Genomic DNA, 19,290 nt, shown 5'->3' on the forward strand with positions numbered 1-19,290 from the left:
TCTGTCTAAGATAATTTGGACAAAGAAACAGAAATATTCTATAATTTTAGGACTTTACCCCTACCCCACAGACCATAGGATTGATCACAAACCATAATAATAATTGATCACAAACCATAATAATTATTAAACATTGCAGTTGCATTATATTACAAACAGAGCTTATTTACACTGCTATGTTATAGTTTCTGTTATACTGTATAAGCACAATGATTTTAAATACTCAGGAGGCAAGCATGAAAATGCGAAATCGCAAACTGTTTTAATTTTAGTAACAGTTACAGTTCCCAAAAGACATGAAAAATATATGTTTGACCACAATAATTTCAACATGCTTCTCAGAGTCAGTCTGAAAACAGATACAGAGCATTGATCTATGTGATCTATAATTTTTTCTGTTCATTCCTTCATAGTACTTATGCAGATTGGAAAATAATCTTAAAATTATATTTGACAAAAAAACCATAAGAAAACTTTGGAAAATGCAACTTAGTAAAGCACATTTGTTAAGTTTCATAATATGTCATTAGACAAAATAAGTCAAATTTTTATCAGTATATTAAAAGAATATTACATGGTTCAGAAAGAAATTTAAAATTTAATGAAGAAACAGTAATGTTCAAATGTTTAATGTTTAAATGTTTAAATGTTTAAATAATAAAAGCAATGTTAATATAAATAGCAAGGATATTTTTTTTCCTCAGCTTCAGCTGAAATGCTGGTTTGTTTTGTTTTGTTTTGTTATTTATTCCTCCAGAAGCAGATGATGATAATATTATGTGCAATTTGACATATTTGTTTATATCACCATGGGAGGACTGTAAAATACCAGTCCTCTCATGTATCGTTTGTGTATCGTTTGTACCAAACAATACAAAAATATTCAATTAATATTTCATTAATATCCACACAAGCATGTGGACAGTTTCTTACCAGATGAATTGGAATAATTTCTTTCTTATGCATTGGAATCTCAAGGCCATTAAAAGATATTCTGTTAAAATCTTTAGGCAATCAATTAATATTAAGAGCCGAGGTGGCGCAGTGGTTAGGGTGCAGTACTGCAGCTATTTCAGCTGACTGCTAGTTCAGCAGATCAGCAGATCAAATCTCACCGGCTCAAGGTTGACTCAGCCTTCCATCCTTCCGAGGTGGGTAAAATGAGGACCCAGATTGTTAGGGGGCAATATGCTATTTAGTATACTGTCTTTGATGTAAGCCGCCAAGAGTCCTCGGAGAGTGGGCGGCATAGAAATATGACTAATAAAATAAATAAATAAATAAATAAATAAATAAATAAATAAATAAATAAATAAATATGGACCAGGTAGACGAATAGATTAAAAAACTGCATAGCTTCAATCCTGTTGTCAAACCCTATGGTACATTGATTGGGACCCCACACTGATGTTAGTATTTTGTTCTTTGATCACATGTTGTGTATATAATAATAATAGATATTATCTCTGATGTTACTATTTTTCAATTTTTTTTGTTATATTTTTGCCTGTAATCATTTGGAAGTAGCTTAAAAATGAAATAATTAAATAAATAAGGAAATGGCTCACATGAGCTAGCTGGAAGGACTTTTAGGCAACAGCTACCAGGATAGGAGTTTAAAATTATAGTAGAGAATGGTTTGTTATGTCTTAAAATTAGATAGGCATTTCAATATTAGGAAAACATAGATTTATAAGGTGCATCGTAATAAATATTGATTAGATTGCATAAATTAAACAGTTAAAGTATTAATATAAGGGGAAAAGGTAATTTTGATTGCAGAAAGTGTCCAATTAAGATTTAGAATGTTATGAAGCGCCTTACTTTATTATCCATCGACAAACAAGATTTGAGCTATAGGGTTCTGGATAATGAATAGAATGGAAAGATCCAGAGAAGCCATCTAGAATGAATTTTCCATCACAGGGTGTAGCTGTAAATGCAGGATGATAAAAAATGATTTCAGCATATGATGAAAATAAAACAATCTGATTGTATTTCAAAGTATTTTGTTTTTGATTGAGTAAACATTGACAATGGTAAAAACATGTCCACTTAAAAAATAATGTCACTGATTAGAAAACAGAATTTAGGAGCTTTAATTTATTTGTATTATCTAAAGATAGATTCTGCATTGCTCACATGAAATCTTAAGCTTAAAAAAAACATTTAAAAATAACAAAAATTATTAAACAATTGTCATCATCAACAACAAAAAATACCATTCCAAAATAATACTTCAAAACAATACGTGAAACTACAAAGATTGTTCAAAGAGTTGAATCATTCTGAGCCAATATCTTTTTTTAAAAAAAAATTACACTCTATGCTTAAATAAATAAATAAAAGTATCTGCTTAATAAAATTATGTTCTACATAACATAGATACATAATACATAGATAGATACATAGATACATAACATAGAAACTGCTATTATTCATATTTCAGTACATCAGTAGTACTTACAGTATTTTGAAAGCTGAATTAAGATATTGAAGAGTTGCTTAATTTTATGAAAGGGCGGCTTCTTAGATTATTCATTATCTATATTTTAGCTGAGATGTGCACTGATTTATTGAAACTATTGAATTCATATCTTTCCTGTGTTGTGTCCTTTAAATAATTAATTAATTTGTATCTCACCGTTATTATTATTACAAATAACTCAAGGCAGCAAACATATATAAAACATCTTCTCCCTCCTATTTTCTCCACAACAATAATTCTGTGGGGTGGACTGAGCTGAGAGAGACTGCCTGGCCCAAATAACTAAGCTAGCTTTTATGATTAAGGTAGGACTTGAAATCATGGTCTCCTACTTTCTAGCCCGGTGCCTTAACCACTAAACCAAACTGGCTCCTGGCTTTATATCCATATCATATACTGAACTCTACTGATATATTATTTTGTGGGCAAAATATTAGTGCAATGTACTTAACTAATATACACACATCCATTCTGTACACAATTCCACGTGCTATAGAAGTGATTTTGTCATTTGGGGAATGGGAAAAAAAGTAACACCGAAAAGCTGCAAAATATAATGCACCATGATTTTGCAAATATCTTATTTCAGCTCTTTGTGAATTCTCTATATAGAGTTCTTCTAGGCCCTTCAATTTTTCTATTTATAGCTCTGAATATCATGAATAATAATCAAAACATTAAATTGCTTTCTTGCCAGAAATCTATCATCCTGCACTTTATGGACACTAAGTGGTATGAGAAAATGGAACTTAACATCTTGACTACATACAATTATTATTGGAACCTCAATATAAGGACATTAATGTTAACTGTATATTTAGTAATTGAAGTGATCTTCTCTAAGTAAGTAATAAGTTGTTCTTGGTAGAAATTTTTGAGTTAATTTAACTAGAAAAAAAATGAAGCCTGCAACTCATAGTTTGTTAAACAGACAATGAGAATAATCAGCTAAACGTAATTTCTCAGTTAGCTGGATTTTTCAGTGAGTCTCATTAGCGGATAAGTTAATGAATTTCGTGACTAGAAAACTGAAAAGAGGGACCTTTGTATCTCTCTAAAATATTTCTACAATTTGCATATATTCATTGTGGTTTCCTTGTTATTATCTGCTTGATGACCAGTGAAGAAGGACCACCGTCCCTTCTACTTTTTGTTTGAATGGCTTTAAATGTCACCAATAAGGTGGTTAAAAAAATATTTTATAGACAACCAGAAGACCACTTTCAAATATCTATAATTCTTTTGTTATACTAATATATTGAAACCTGAACTTTGAGATAACCTTAATTATAAGAAAATGATATTAAATTTTAAAAAATACTATGTTGTGTAGACAAATACTTGATGAACATAGAGTAAAATATGAATACAACGAAGGTGACAAATGCATTGCATATGCATGCACTCGTATAGCTACATTCTCTTTATATGTCTTTCTCAGGAAACTTTTCAGATCAAAAACTGCTTACATTTTCAGAGTGAGTGCAACCTTTCTGTCTTTTTTGCTAGATGGGAAAATGGAATTTTTCAAGGATAAGGGAGGTAAACAAAGGAAAAGTAATCAAAAACATATCATTTCCATTAATGAGAAAGGAAGATTTACACGAGCAAATAATAGATACAAACTCAAGGTAAATAGCTCCAAACTCGATTAAAGAAAATATGACTTCAGTAGCAGAGTGGTCAATGCCTGGAATGCACTACCTGATTCTGTAGTTTCTATCCCAAACCCCCAAAACTTTAACCTTAAACTGTCTACTGTTGACCTCACCCCATTCCTAAGAGGTCTGTAAGGGGCATGCATAAGTGCACCAGGGTGCCTACTGTTCCTGTCCTAATATTCCTTTTTTACTTACTCTTTTCATGTATTCAAATTATGTTTATAAACATAATTTGAATACATGAAAAGAGTACATGAAAAGGAGACAGGTACTTCCAATCTGGATCATGCATGGTCTTCATATCATCATAATCATAAGTTTATTTGTCATATATAAGATAACAGGTAAGAGTATAACCTGTTATCTTATATATGACAAATAAACTTATGATTATGATGATATGAAGACCATGCATGATCCAGATTGGAAGTACCTGTCTCCTTTTTATCACATGGGATTACGTAGAACGGAATATATTGACAGTAGCTTCAAATTATGCACAAAGTCTTCTAGAGGTTCAGTTCAGATTGCTTTTTATAAGCATTTCCTTTCACATGGGGGAACCAAAGAATCAGCTTGAAGACTCTCAATTTCGTTTAGGATTTAGCCAGATCCAGTGCATAAGTGTAAGTATTACCATAAACATAAGTGAAGGCAATATCAATATACATGTTGTTTAGCATAAAAGTTAAATATGTACATAATAATATAAGACTCCTTTGTAGTCTATAATTATTTTTATGGTGTGTGTGTGAGAAAGAAAGAGGCAGACAGAGACAGACAGAGACAGAGTGAGTGAGAGAGTGAGAGAGAGAGAGAGAGAGAGAGACAGACAGACAGACAGACAGACAGACAGACAGACAGACAGACAGACAGAGACAGAATGTCAGTCTCCTGGTGACTACCTGGACCAGTCTGTCCAGTTTTGTCCAATAAAAGTTTGAAGAATATATATCTGAAAAGTAAAACAAAACAAATGGCAATCCTGCTTGACTTAATTTATTTTTATATTTTAAACATTCATATTAAACATTCCTCTGGAAATTCAAAGGCTAATTTCAGACGTTTAAATTCTTACCACATTTGTTTTCATCCGAGCCATCTGGGCAGTGTGGTATTCCATCACAAAATAATTCCTTTCTGATGCAGCTTTCATCATCAGCACAAAGATCATCTGAAGGCAAACATTTACCTAACATATGTTTCAAAAAAACAAACAAACATAGAATACATGGTTAATTTTTCTGTTCCAGAATAGAAATCATTCCACCCATGGAATATAATCAAGAAGCTATCCAATTATCTTATATTCAAAAGACATATTTTCAGAAATAGTGAATTCAAGGGACTTCTTAAAATATAACAAAAAATTTCATAATTCATTTGTCTAAGAAAGTTCTATTTCACATTGACATATACTGTACTCTGTGAATACGCAATGAAGATTGATGTAATATAAAGTAAGACAGCTACTCATCTGAAATAAAACTTTGGAAGTGGCTTTAGATTGGATTCTCTCTCTGTTGTTATCTAGCTCCTGACTATAAAAACCGGCTTGTTTTCTAGTGTCTTTTTACTGAGATTTTTGTATTGAAGATGAATTATAAATGCACTCAGTAAACTGACATAAAGAATAATAATGTTAAATAATAGTGGAGGCATTACTATGAGCACAATAAATGTTTAGAATATTTAGAAATAGATAAAATAGCTGAGCTACACCTTTCTTTAACGGGGTGTTTTCACATTATTCTGGAAACTTAATTTTGCTATTAAGTTAAGTGAAAAAGTTCAGCCGTGATTATTTCTAATGGCAAAAAATATCAAACTCCAGAACAATTTTTTGCTGATGTCAACAACAGAGTTATTTCTTTATTTTATTTTCTTTATTTCTTATTTGTTCTTCTGAAAACTAAACAACAATGCCACCTACTGGAGAAGGAAAATGAACCCACTGGAAATGTTTTCTTTGGTCACTGATTTTCTTTCCAAGTTAGAGTGATACACATACACAAAGACACACACACACACACACACACACACAGGGGGAGGGAGGGAGAGAGAGAGAGAGAGAAACTTAAATGTAAATTTAAAAATGAGGCTTATTTATCTAAATATTTGCCAATTGTTATATGTTCCAATTATTAAAAGAGATGGAAATCAATTCACTATTAAAGAAAAAGAGTAATATTCTTGAATACAGTATTTGAATGTGATTCAAATAATTAAAATAAATTGTTTGTAATTACACGCAGAAATAGATATATTCTAGAAGAAACACAGATTATTTTTGTTATAAAAAATAGAAGAATATTGGTATACTTTAAACAAAATTAACCATGAATGTTTGAGTTGGAAAATTAAATAAAATACAATTTGTTTACCAAGAATTTTTAATGTGTTTTATTTTTTTATCATGTCACAATCCATATACCCTGTTTTCCCCAAAATAATACATCCCCTGATAATAAGCCCAATCGGCTTTTGAGCGCATGGCAATAAGGCCAAGTGCTTATTTCAGGGTTCAAAAAAATATAAGACAGGGTCTTATTTTCAGGGAAACATGGTATTAACTTAAATGAAATCAGAACTTGTATTTATTGTGCTTAGTCCTGGAAAGTGAAAATTTCAATTACAAAACTAAAATTAATATGAAAATTGTTTCACAAAGCAATTTTATTTTAAAAAGTTGGGGGATTCCATATACCGTATCTAAGTTTTTGTGTACTTAATCAAATATGTATTTACTAACCAGGTGTTGTTGAAATAGTTGTACTAGTTATTTCCAATCCTGGAAAGTGAATAAAAAAAAAATACAAAAAGTTAATTTTTTAAAAGCTGTTTTTATTAATTAATAGAATGAAAAGTTATTCTATGCAGTGATACATTCTATATTTACTAACCAGAAGTTGTTGAAGGACTGCTTGTACTAAATATTTCCAAATCTGCAAAATAAATCAAACAAAATAAAGAAAAAAAGGATAATTTTCTCAAGGGGGTTTCATTAATTAATAAAACAATAATATAAATTTTGTATTGACTAACTGGATGTTGTCGAAGAATTGCTTTTATAGGTATTCCCAAATCTGCAAAATGGACCAAACAGATATCTTCTCTCTCGGAAGAGAGAGAGAGAGAGAACCGAGCCAGAAAATAGACTGAGAGCTCAACAAGCAATCAGCGGTGTTGTGATGCCTACCAGAATCCTTCCTTCTTTGCAATTGACAGTTAGCAATAGGGAACCAGAGTAAGCTGGACCTTTAACACACAGTCAGGCTGCAGCTAGGATAATGAAGCAGGAGAAAAAACTGCTGCCCTCCAATCAGGACACAGAGTTGCAAGCTAACCAGCATACGTCAGCAGCAGAGAACATAGAAAAGTGACAACTCCGATCTCACATACCCACAGCTTCTAAACTGAAAGTAGGGGCCCGATGATGACAAGTTAGAGAGCTTGTCGAAATGTTGCCAAAAGAAAACTTTTAAAGTGTTGGTTAGGTTTTTAGTCAGAGTTTCAAAAAACCTTACAAAGTGTTTTGTTGGGAATTTGTAGGATTTTAAGCTGGGATTTTAGCCAAGATTTTAAGTATTTCAACTAACAGACTTTTAATGATGCAAGAAAACACCCAAGATTTTAACTTTTCACACATATATGTGTGTGTGTGTGTGTGTGTGTGTGTGTGTGTTTTCTGAGGTTTTCGTGGGTGTTTGTATGTAGGTCTTTGGTTGTTCGGGTTTTCTCCCACGTAAAATTGGAAGTGTCTTGGCGACGTTTCGAGGAAGTCTCATTCGTCATCTTCAGGCTGGAGTTTTTGGCTTGGTGCTTCTAGGAGCAATGTGTGATCGCAGCTGTTTCTTCCTTTTAACTGCCAGTGAGGGTGTGAACTGATTGGGTGGGAGCTTGGCTGTGTTCTGATTGGGTGGAGGTGTGTTCTGATTGGTTGGGGGCTTGGCTGTGCTCTGATTGGCTGGGGGTGTGTTCTGTTTGGGTGGGGGCTTGGTTGTGCTCAGCTTAGTCTGAGTTGCAGGGGGTTTTGAGCTGGTGAACTGTGTTGCTGTTGTTTGGCTTTGTGTTCGTGGTTGTGCCACATCTTCATGGTGGGTGTCAGTTTGCTTCATGTATGGGGTTTAAAGTAGCTAATGATGCAGCTATGGTCTGGCTTCTGGTTTGTGGTCATGCCTCATCATCGGTGTGGCTCAGAAGGTTATTCAACTGCCTAACATGCAAGAAATCCAAGTTTGAATCCGAGTAAGGGTATGGCTAGCTGATGAAAGCTAAAAAGTTTGAAATAGATCTATACTAGTCTCCCTTTATTTCTTTATCAGCAAAATATAAATTTGGTATAAAATGGTTTGTCGTGAATGCGACTGCTTGAAGGCTCCTGGATTGGAGCTGAAAGGTGAAAGGAAGCAGAATGCCCCTCCCACATGTTGGGGTTCTTGATAAATACAGTGATGAAGATACCAGTATCAAAGCAAGAATCATCAGAAAATAACCAATTAAATAACGCTTACCTGTATTTTAAAAAATGTTAATTACCTGTTATTTCTATGCTGTTCACATCAATGTTAAAAGTCTGTAAGAGTTCACTTGTATTCTCTTTGATGCCATAGACCAACGCACTCTTTATCTTTTCTTCAGACACCCACCGTACAAAGAAAAGTTTGAAGAGCACAATTACACTACCCTTTCTGGCCAGAGGTAAACAACAACAAAAATTAGTATGCAAACATACATTAATTTGTATTGAACAAAAGAAGAATAACCAGAATCTTGACACTAAACTAACTTGATTCTTAATGGCTTGAATTTTCTTCCTTTTTTATAACATCATAGACACCTAACTTTATAACACTGAAATTGTTTGTAAAAAATGTGAATATTTAAAGGCTAAAAAGGCAAAAAACAAAATAAAACACAAAACAAAACAAAACTAAACCGGGGAGGGGGGGTATTTTTATGTGAAATCTTAAAATATTTTATTGTTTAAAATATGCTTGCTTGCCACCCATTTTGATTAACTTGGACAGCCAGTTTGTATATAGGGCCCTTCCAATTGGCAAAGCCATGTTTTAATACTGTTCCAGAAGACTAAAATGATGGGAGTAGTCCTTGCTTCCAGTGATAGAGTATTCCACAGGCATGGGGTCACAACAGAAAAGGCTCTTCTCCTAGAACCCGCCTGCTGGAATTCCTCAGCAGACGGGACCCATAGCAAGCCTCTTCGGTTGGAATGAGTGAGGCGAGTTACTTCCAATTGGGAGATCTCAGGGAGATAAATAGGATAATGGGTCATATCAATATAATAGCTTCCTATTTTCTTAAATATATTAATTAAAAAGACATGAAATCAGACATCTGTTTTACATAGGTAGCAAATCATGTTTGCAATCAGACAATGATATTAATAAGTGGACTGATTAATATTGAAAAATATTGTAAGTTTAACAATTTGCTTAACCAGTTTAACACCAATGAGGAAATTATGATCATAAGTAAAAAAATAAATTTAAAATTTAGATACATCCACAGAATCCAGAATGATGATCAGTTATTACTTGCCCAGTTTCCTATATACATTCATGTAGAACTCAGTAAGGAATAAAGGAATACAAATTATAAATAATTGTAATGCAATGGTTGAAAGTAATTAACATGATATACTTTTTAAATTTAACTTTAAAATAATTTAAATCACACTTTACAATTTAAACTTGAATTTTAATTTTTTTAAAAATAAAATTTTAAAATTTATGTCCATTGATAAATTAACATTAACAAAATCAATTTTCCTAAAGATATGTGGGGTTTTAATGTAAGAATAATTAACTGCTCAATACCTCACCTTTATGAGAGGAGAGGGAGAGAGAGAAGAAAGGGAAAAGGAGAGGAAGAAAAGGGAAGGGAAAGAGAAGTAGGAAGAGAAGGTTAGAAGGGGGAGGAGAAGAGAGGAGTCGGGGAAGGGAAGGGGAAGTAGGAAAGAGAAGGAGAGGAAGAACGAAGAAAGTAGGAAGTGATAGAGGAAGGAAGGGAAGGGGAGGCGAAGAAGAAAGTTGTGGCAAAATAAAGAAGGGTAAATGGTAAAAGAGCAGCCCCGAACAATTAAAAATTAAAAATGAATGTTAAAAGATAAGATGAATGAAAAATGGTGGATACATAAACATATTTACATATGTTTATGTATCCACCATTTTTCATTCATCTTATTTTTGTTTCTCATAAACATATTTACATATGTTTATGAGAAACAAAAATAAAAACTTTTTTGAAAAAACAACAAAAAAAATACCTCACCTTTATTTTCATTGGAAATACATTTTCTGAAGGAGTTGTGCCATAGAACTATAAAATAACTTTTTTTAATCATGCTGCCACTCGACAGAAATTCATGAGAGCACCAGGTAAATTATATATGATATCCTTGAAGACTGTTACGTTAACATGCTATTTGTGACCACACATGGTTGGACTCTCCTGGCTTATAGCATTATCTTGACTATGTGGCATCGTTTTAAGTGAAATAAATTGTTTTGTATTTCATTTTATTGTATCTTATTAATCTTTAAAAATATTATCCAGTTCAGCCAAGAAATAAAACGGTCAAAGGATGCTTTTAAAATATGATTTATTGATGTTGCCAAAAGAGTTAATTATCCTGAGATAAATCCACTTAGTCTCTGAGAATCCAAAAAATATAGTAAATTTTATCTTAGTTTCTCTCCCTATATATTATTATTGATGTGACATAATTTTTTTCTTTCTTCTATCCTTTAACTGGAACATAGGCATTTTCCACAAATGAGGGGTCCTTGGTAACCTCTGAGCTTCGTTTTTTTCTTGCAGACTATCCAAATTATCTAGCATTTTGCAGATTATCTAAACTAGCTAACACCATCGCTGGACCCAACCCCTTTTCAACCTTGAGCTACAAATATTCTCCTTTAGTGATTTTCCACAGTGATTTTTGTTTTTATTCTATGGGAAATTTAGTTTGATTTTCTTATTGTCAGTTATTCTCTGTATCAATTTCTCTAGCAAGATTAGGACTGAGGATAGTGGTGACTATATAATTTTTTCTGTTGATGTAAAGAAACATTAGTTTTAGTTACAGAGCAAGTGACCTTTAGTCTTTTTAAAGACCTAGATCAGCATTTTGTCACTGAAGCAGCAATGACTAAGAGATGATTAATTCTTTTAAGGTCAAAGGGAAGGCTACAGTATATTCAAAGACTTTCCCTCTAATTTCTTAAATGATTCATATACTGTAATGCTTTAGGCAATTATTTTTATGCTATTTTTTTGACTTATCAGAATTTCAAATATGAAATCAGATTGCAACAAAGAACATTGTAATACATTGCATGTCTTTTATAGAAAAATTGCAAGGAAATGTTCTTTGAATTAAAAGGATACATGTTACTCTGCAGAAAAAAGCAATGAAATCAGTTTTACAAGTTGGGCAAGTTACTAGAAAGTGTAATTTTCTGTATTAAAATTAACTTGATTTTAGTACTTTGCTCTGTATCAGTGTTTACACATTTAATAAAGCTAAAATTGAAACCTGAACTAAACTACACAGAATTATATGTTAAGTATATGAGGGTACACTACTTTTTTTAAAATTTTATCACTTTTAAGTACTATGTATGAAGAAAGATTTCATAAATATCATAACTTGAGGGGTGAAAGATAAAAACCTCTACAAATTGTATGCATAATAGGATTTCTACTCTCATATTTAAAATCGTGTTTTTGGTCTATGATGAATTACATGGATTTAGAGCATTATCACAATAATCCATCTGTTAATTGAAATGAGGAATATAAAACCAGGCTGAGATTGTCTAACCTTAAAAGCTAAACAGACTTGAGAGTAGTTATGATTTGGACAAGATTCCATTAGAAATGCCAGCATTCTGGACTAGACTATGAATGCGAGCTTTGGAATATTAAAATGGAGATTGGTGTAGAGATGTTTGCCTGTATACAGTATATCTTCATTCTTATTCAAGTAAAAGATTTCCCCTCTTATTTAACTTTTTGTTAATATAATGTGGTAACTAATGCTATTGTATTCTAGAATGATGATCTTGGTTGGTGAAACATTAACAAATACACCTTTCATTTTTATTAAAGCCAAACATTTCGCCTCTTATTTAACTTATAGTATATGTAATATAACTTGACAGTTAAAACTACTGAACTTGAGAATGGTGATTCTATATTTCAATATCATTAGCAAAGGTATTCAACAATTGTTAACATTAATTTGAGGAAATCCATTTTATTTCTTAACAGATCTGATTAGGATATGGACTAAAGAAAATGATTCCTGGACCAATTCCTCCTCCATAGTTTTGCGATAGGTAAAAAGAGTGGTTATGAACTGAGATAACCAGTTCTCTGTTATGGAGGACAAAGCTGATTAGGTTGGGAGATTTGGGATCAGTCACTCTTTCTTTCGCCTCTAGAGTGGAAAGTAATAAAATATCTTTTTACCAAATTGTACCTGACCAGTATGGTTCTGTGGATAGTTCTTAAATTATGATCATTCATTCAATGACTGTTTGAAGTTACACCATGCTAAACATTGTCTTATGAGCACCTCCCATTTAGTTTAGTTTAGTTTAGTTTATTCAGACTTATATGCCGCCGTTCTCCCGAAAGACTCGGGGCGGCTCACAACAATAAAACAACAGAACAATAAAAATTAGCACTAAAATAATCCAATTAAAATCCCCAACAGATTAAAACTAGCAGATCCCAGCAGATCAGGAGATTTGTTGGAAAAGCCATGTCTTCAGGTCACCGCAGAAAGAGCGGATGTTGGGGGCCGTCCAGAGTCCAGTGGGTAATTCGTTCCAGAGGATCGGTGCGCCCACAGAGAACGCCCTCATCCTGGGCACCACCAGATGACATTGTCTGGCCGATGGCACTCGGAGGAGGGCAGTCCTATGTGAGCGCACTGGGCGGTGGGAGGCCGGTAGGACGTGGTCCTGCAAGTACCCCGGGCCCATGTCATTGCAAAAAATATGGTCATTGCACAAAATGCATGTGATCAAAATTTGGATGCTTGCAATTGGCATGTATTTATGATAGTTGCAGAGTCCCGTGGTCTCGTGATCACCATTGATGACCTTTCCAGAGGCTTCTGACAAGCAAATTCAAAGGCAGAAACTGCATTCATTTAATGATGACATAATTTATTTAATGAGTTAACAACCATGGCAAAATCATGGCATAAAATCAAGTGCATCTTAATGACCACATCACTTAGTGATGGAGTTCCAGTCTCAATTATAGGTTGAGGATCACTTGTATTATAGCCCATAATTTATAAGTATGCTTCATCCAGGACTGTATTACTTGGGCTGATAAATGGAAAGCAAAGGAATTTTCTCTGCACTTTTGATTTCTTTCCTTCATTTTCATTTAATTTTACTACTACTCTTTCATTAAGACCTTCAAGAAGGAAATTTTACTCCAATTTTCCTATAGAGCATAGAACAGGATCTATGCTGAAGATAAGATAGCCATGTAGGAATTTTAAAATTGTAGCGTTAGAAGCAGATGAAGAGGAATAAACATGTATAATTCTAGTGTGAAAAATCCTATGATTTCAGTAATATTTCAAGCATGAGTACATAATGTCCATCCTAATATTAATTTTTATTAAAAATTAACTTACCTAAACTGCGAAACTTTACTTCCCTTATATTCATTTTGAAGTTCACTTGCATGTAAGATATCATCTACCTAGATATATAAAGATGAACAATATAAAACATATGTAGAATATATTTTCTAATATAGAAAATGTAACAACTAGAACAACTAGACACAAGGATAGTTTTTCCCAAATGCCATCACTCTGTTAACAATTAATTCCCACAACACTGTCAAATAATTTACTAAGACTGTATTACTATTATTCTCTTTCTTACTAGTATCTATCGCCTCCCACTTATTACTATAACCATGTCTGCTTGTATCTTTCAATTATAGTGTTTTTATTTGTTTCCTAGTATGATTTGATAGCTTATTAGTAACCTTGACTATCACTAAATACATTCTTGATGAATGTATTTTATTCTCCTTATGTACACTGAGAGCATATACACCAAAGACAAATTCCTTGTGTGTCCAATCACACTTGGCCAATAAAGAATTCTATTCTAAAAAGTGATATCATCTGAAATAAAAAATCCTAAACCTTTTTTCCTATAAAGGAAAGAAATATTCAGTTTTTTTCTCTTACAAACTAATAACTTTTAAAATAATACCATGGCTTTTTTGATGTAGAGATATAGAAAGAGAAAAGAAAGCTGATCCGACAGACAGACAGACAAACTTCAGTTGATTCAGCAGTTACATCTTTCTGCTCAAAAATAATGACCACGAAGGAAAAGGATACACACACACAGATGCATACACAAACTGATTTACATCAATTGACTGTCAGGGGCAAAGAATCAGGACTATTTGTAAAGTTTCAACATAGAAGGTTTATTCAAGCCTATGTGTAAGAATCTATTCAATGGTCAGCACTAAACTGGCAGTAGATAAGCGTCAATGGAATTCAACAGGACTGGATTTGGATCTCTTGTGGCAATGCAATGATGTCCCTCATCGTGACTCTGTTTAAAAAAAATGTTTGAAAACCTGGCTTTCCCTTCAGGCATTGAATTAGGTGGGTGGAAAATCTCTTATAGGAATGTTCTTTGGTTAGCTCGCATGGTTTCCTTCTCTAGACAGACATGGCTATTTTCTACATTTTATTTGTTCTTAGCATTGTAATATTGTATAATATATAGTAGAGGAATGCAGTGGCTCGGTGGCTAAGATGCTGAGCTTGTCGATCGAAAGGTTGACAATTCAGAGGTTCGAATCCCTAGTGCCGCGTAATGGGGTGAGCTCTGATTACTTGTCCCAGCTTCTGCCAACTTAGCAGTTCTAAAGCACGTAAAAAATGCAAATAGAAAAATAGGGACCACCTTTGGTGGGAAGGTAACAGTGTTCCGTGCGCCTTTAGTCATGCCAGCCACATGACCACGACGACATCTTCAGACAGCGCTGGCTCTTCGGCTTTGAAACAGAGATGAGCACCGCCCCCTAGAGTCAGGAACGACTAGCACATATGTGCGAGGGGAACCTTTACCTTTACCTTTTAATAATGTATAGTATTTTTGAATTTTTTTTCTTTCTAAACTTCTCTATCTATACAGTAGTTCTGTGTAACTATTTAACATGCAGTATATTGCCATTCTCTTGTAGAGAGATTTTGAACTACTAAAAGAATTTAAAAATCAAAATATATAATAAAAAAATAAAATACATACCATGTCAGCAACATTATATATTTATATTTAAAGTGAGTTTATATGTCAATCTAATTCAATACCTATAGGAACATCTAGATATTTAAAACCTTTTTAAAAGATGTCATGTTTGCGTCCATGGGTGTGACATTGGGGGCAAATAGAGAAATTACTACAACAGGGAAGAGATTACCTTTAATTGATGGAATACAGAAAATGCCATTTCTTATGGACATACTTATGCATGCACATATATAACCACTGCATGGTGGCACAGTGGTTAGAATACACTATTGCAGGCTAATTATGCTGACTGTCAGCAGTTTGATTGTCATTGGCTCAAGGTTGACTCAGCTTTCCATTCTTCCGAGGTCAGTAAAATGAGGACCTAGATTGTTGGGGGCAATATGCTGACTCTGTAAACCTCTTAGAGAGGGCTGTAAAGCACTGTGAAGTGGTATATAAGTCTAAGTGCTATTGCTTTTATATTCTTCTCTCTCGCACACTCATTCACATATATTGATAGGAGATTGACTTGTTTAAGCAAAAAAGGGATTGTGGAAATACAGAAATAATGCAGTAAAAATCAATTTATCTTTACCATTTGCTGAACATCAAAGGCAAGAACTTTGAAGTCTACTGATGATTTATTTTGCAAAGCAGGGGTGAACAATGCTCCTGATTTTATTGTAAATATTCCCTTTGCTTCATGGTATTTTTCTCCTGATTAAAAAAAAAAAAAGTATAGAAGTGAGAAAGCAAATTGTTTCTCTCATTCTGTTGGTTTAGACTTTTTGCATTTTTTAAATCTATGAATATGGATTCATGTAAGTAGAGATGGAATAAATATTCAATTGTATATATTTTCATTATAAACAGTTTTCATTCTATTTCTAGCACTGAAGTAATGCAAGTGTACTTTTCCAAACTTGTATAGAAACTAAAAGCATGCCCATTGGAAGATGTAAGAGTTAAATGATGAGCCTTTAGAAAGAGTGAGAAAATCTAAGTCAGGGAAAGTTCATTGAATTAATAAACAATCACTGGAACAACTGTAAATAAAATCATTAAAAAAAAGCAGAGAACATAGGATCCTGGTTGGCCAGACTGAAATGGCGACACAGATTAATGATCAGCTACAGGAGGTAAGGGGACTTTGGCAAATGCTGTGGTCAATCAGATAGATTCTTGCTAGATCAAAACCCTATGCTTAAAAGGACTTAAGACAACATAGAACACAAAACAATTAAAAACAGCTGATAGGGAATGGCATCATATTTTTCTGTACTCAGGAAACAATGGATGGTTCATTTTGACAACAGGGCAAGCAGAAATTCCAGAACTATCCTTAGTTGAGACAGAACATAAATAACAACTGAACTATTCTGTATTAATGATGCTACAGTTGAAGAACAGATGTGGTTGTGGGGGAGTATGTATTTTTTTGAAAAGCAAGACTGATGTTTGGAACTTCACTTGGATTTGATACAAATTGGGAAAGCTTAGATCCACGTTTCTGGAAAATAGTGTTGTATTATCTTTTACAGATCTAAAGATATGGTCATCCAACCTTATTCACATACTGAGCCTTATATTTGTGCTTTATTGTAAAATAAAAGGCCTTCTTTATATTAGACTCCTTTATAATACAGTGCTGATGCATATATGATGTAAGTTATAATGAGTTATTAATTTAGATTTCATCAATCTTGCTCTATTGTTTTATTTTCTTTAATGAATTACGTAGACCCATCTTGGACCTAAGAAGAGGCTTAGAGTTGTTATTCAATTAGTTATTCAGACTAATAAAAACATAGAAAACTGATGTAATACTTATAAAAACAGATGTAGGTGGCTTTAGTCATAGAAATCAGTAGTTTCAAGTTGGATTAAAATTGCTGAGGTACTGAGTACTTAGTACTGCTGGTACTAAGAATACTTTCAGAGTATTATAAGAATAAAAGATTAATACTTCTCTTGAGCATGAAACAGTTTTCTTATAAATAGTTTTGGAAAAAGACTCTTGCAGTTCATCATCGATTGGTATACAGGGTCAACATTACAAAAACTGATAATTAGAACGTAGATTTAAAGTTTGTTTAAAATAAATTAAATGTAGCATTCATTTCTCAGGTATATAGTTAATAAATATCTCATGTTATAAATATATCATGCTATTACATAGTACTGTTTGATAACTTTTGGAATTCTATAATTGTGACAGCTGTGAAATTCAGGAATAATACTTTTGTTCTAAATTTAATCTACATTCCCCCCCCCATAGAACACTCTTCTAGATCAATGAGTTATTAGCAGAAATATAGAAATCCCCAATGGAATGACAGCCAAGACAAGTTTATGCATAAAGAACCATACTCATTATAATAAATGAGCAATAAAGGTAAAGCCAGTGTAATTATGCTCAATTTCTTATAGGAAAAAATAATAAATTCTAATCAGCCGTATTTCTTAATCAGCGTATATCTTTATATTTATATTGTATTGTTTTCCAAATATAAATAACCTTGACAACAATTTTTCAATAATAGAATTTTTACTTTATCCATTTAAGAATTTATGCGCACACTTTTCCAAAATGTATGACTGTTTACTTTTCGGCTCCAGAAACTGCATCAGAAAATTTGAAACTGTTTGAGTTACAAGAAATTATTGCATTTGTGGGGAAAGTTTTATTTTTATTGTCTTTATTAATTCCACCAAATTTCGGTAAGAAATTTTGGAAAATGTATAATGCAATAGTGTAGAGATCTTATAAATCTCATAACCATAGATTGTATCCATTGAATCATCTATTAATTGTCTGGACTTTTGAGTGAAGATTTGCTTTGTACTTTATTGTTAAAGTATAAAGAAAACAAAGGAAGAATACTTAGTAGTTTCCTGTATTTTTTAAAAAAATACATTTTTAATTCATGGAGCCACTATGACAAGGAAAAAATGAATTGTTTGGGTATATTTTAAAATAATGTAACCATGGAAAACTTTGTATAACCTTGCCAGCTAACTTTAAATAAAAATATACTTTTAAGAAGAAATAAAACAAAAGTAAAGTGACCAACAGCACAACATTGGGAAATGCTCACTCACAAAATAACTAAAATGAAAGAACCTATGCAAATTTAACATAAAAGAAATAATGTGCTACAATTCAATTCTGATGAAAAATTGTTTTACTTTCTTAAGAACTTTAATATCCATTTACACCACCAGTTCTCACAACAGTGAGAATATATCACAGCAATACTAATGGTGGGAGCAGTGAGTTCTTTTTATTTCTATTTGTCATTTCATTCTATGTAACAATAACATTTGATTACATGATTTGATTATAACAATTTCTCAAACATTTAAATGAAAGGAATTTTCACAAAGATACAAGAGTACAAAATCATTTTCACATAAACTTTCAATTGAGTCAGTTCCTTGCTGCCTTTATTTCATAGAACATATAGTTTAGAGACTAGAATGCTTCCAGGGTAGAATGTCTGCTTTTAAAAATGCATTTTTCCGCAAAGAAGCAGTAGTCATTACAACACTACAACATTGCAACACCAAACAAACCAAACAACACCAAACAAAACAAGCAATTAAATACTGTGTACTCAGCAATTTAAGACTGTTCAGTTTTAACAGTTTAACATAGAAGTAATTGCAAAGTTTGTAGTTTCTTACCTTGTTCAGTTGTCTGGTTGAACAGCCATAGAAATGTTAATAAAACAGTACAAATACATAGGGAGATTATAAATATAACAGTGAGCAAAAGTTCATAGCTGTTAAAAGGGATGTTTGTCTTCTTGAATCC

At 32.7% G+C, this 19,290-nt stretch overlaps 1 protein-coding gene across 1 annotated transcript in view; it reads right to left on the reverse strand.

Moving 5' to 3' along the window:
* The window catches only part of TMPRSS15 (transmembrane serine protease 15), a 68,361-nt gene extending 51,141 nt beyond the window's left edge, over positions 1-17,220 (reverse strand). The window contains exons 1-8 of the mRNA XM_034418667.2: positions 17,211-17,220; positions 16,069-16,190; positions 13,838-13,905; positions 8,689-8,840; positions 7,053-7,094; positions 6,902-6,940; positions 5,228-5,341; positions 1,825-1,933 (exon numbers count right to left, since the gene is read on the reverse strand). Of these exons, the coding sequence (XP_034274558.1) occupies positions 1,825-1,933; positions 5,228-5,341; positions 6,902-6,940; positions 7,053-7,094; positions 8,689-8,840; positions 13,838-13,905; positions 16,069-16,190; positions 17,211-17,220 (656 nt within the window). The remainder of the gene's footprint in view (positions 1-1,824; positions 1,934-5,227; positions 5,342-6,901; positions 6,941-7,052; positions 7,095-8,688; positions 8,841-13,837; positions 13,906-16,068; positions 16,191-17,210) is intronic.
* Positions 17,221-19,290: the final 2,070 nt, after the last annotated feature.

The sequence above is a fragment of the Pantherophis guttatus genome, chromosome 5, assembly GCF_059756535.1.
Source record: "Pantherophis guttatus breed Tessera chromosome 5, ASM5975653v1, whole genome shotgun sequence".
In the NCBI taxonomy this organism is placed as follows: Eukaryota; Metazoa; Chordata; class Lepidosauria; order Squamata; family Colubridae; genus Pantherophis; species Pantherophis guttatus.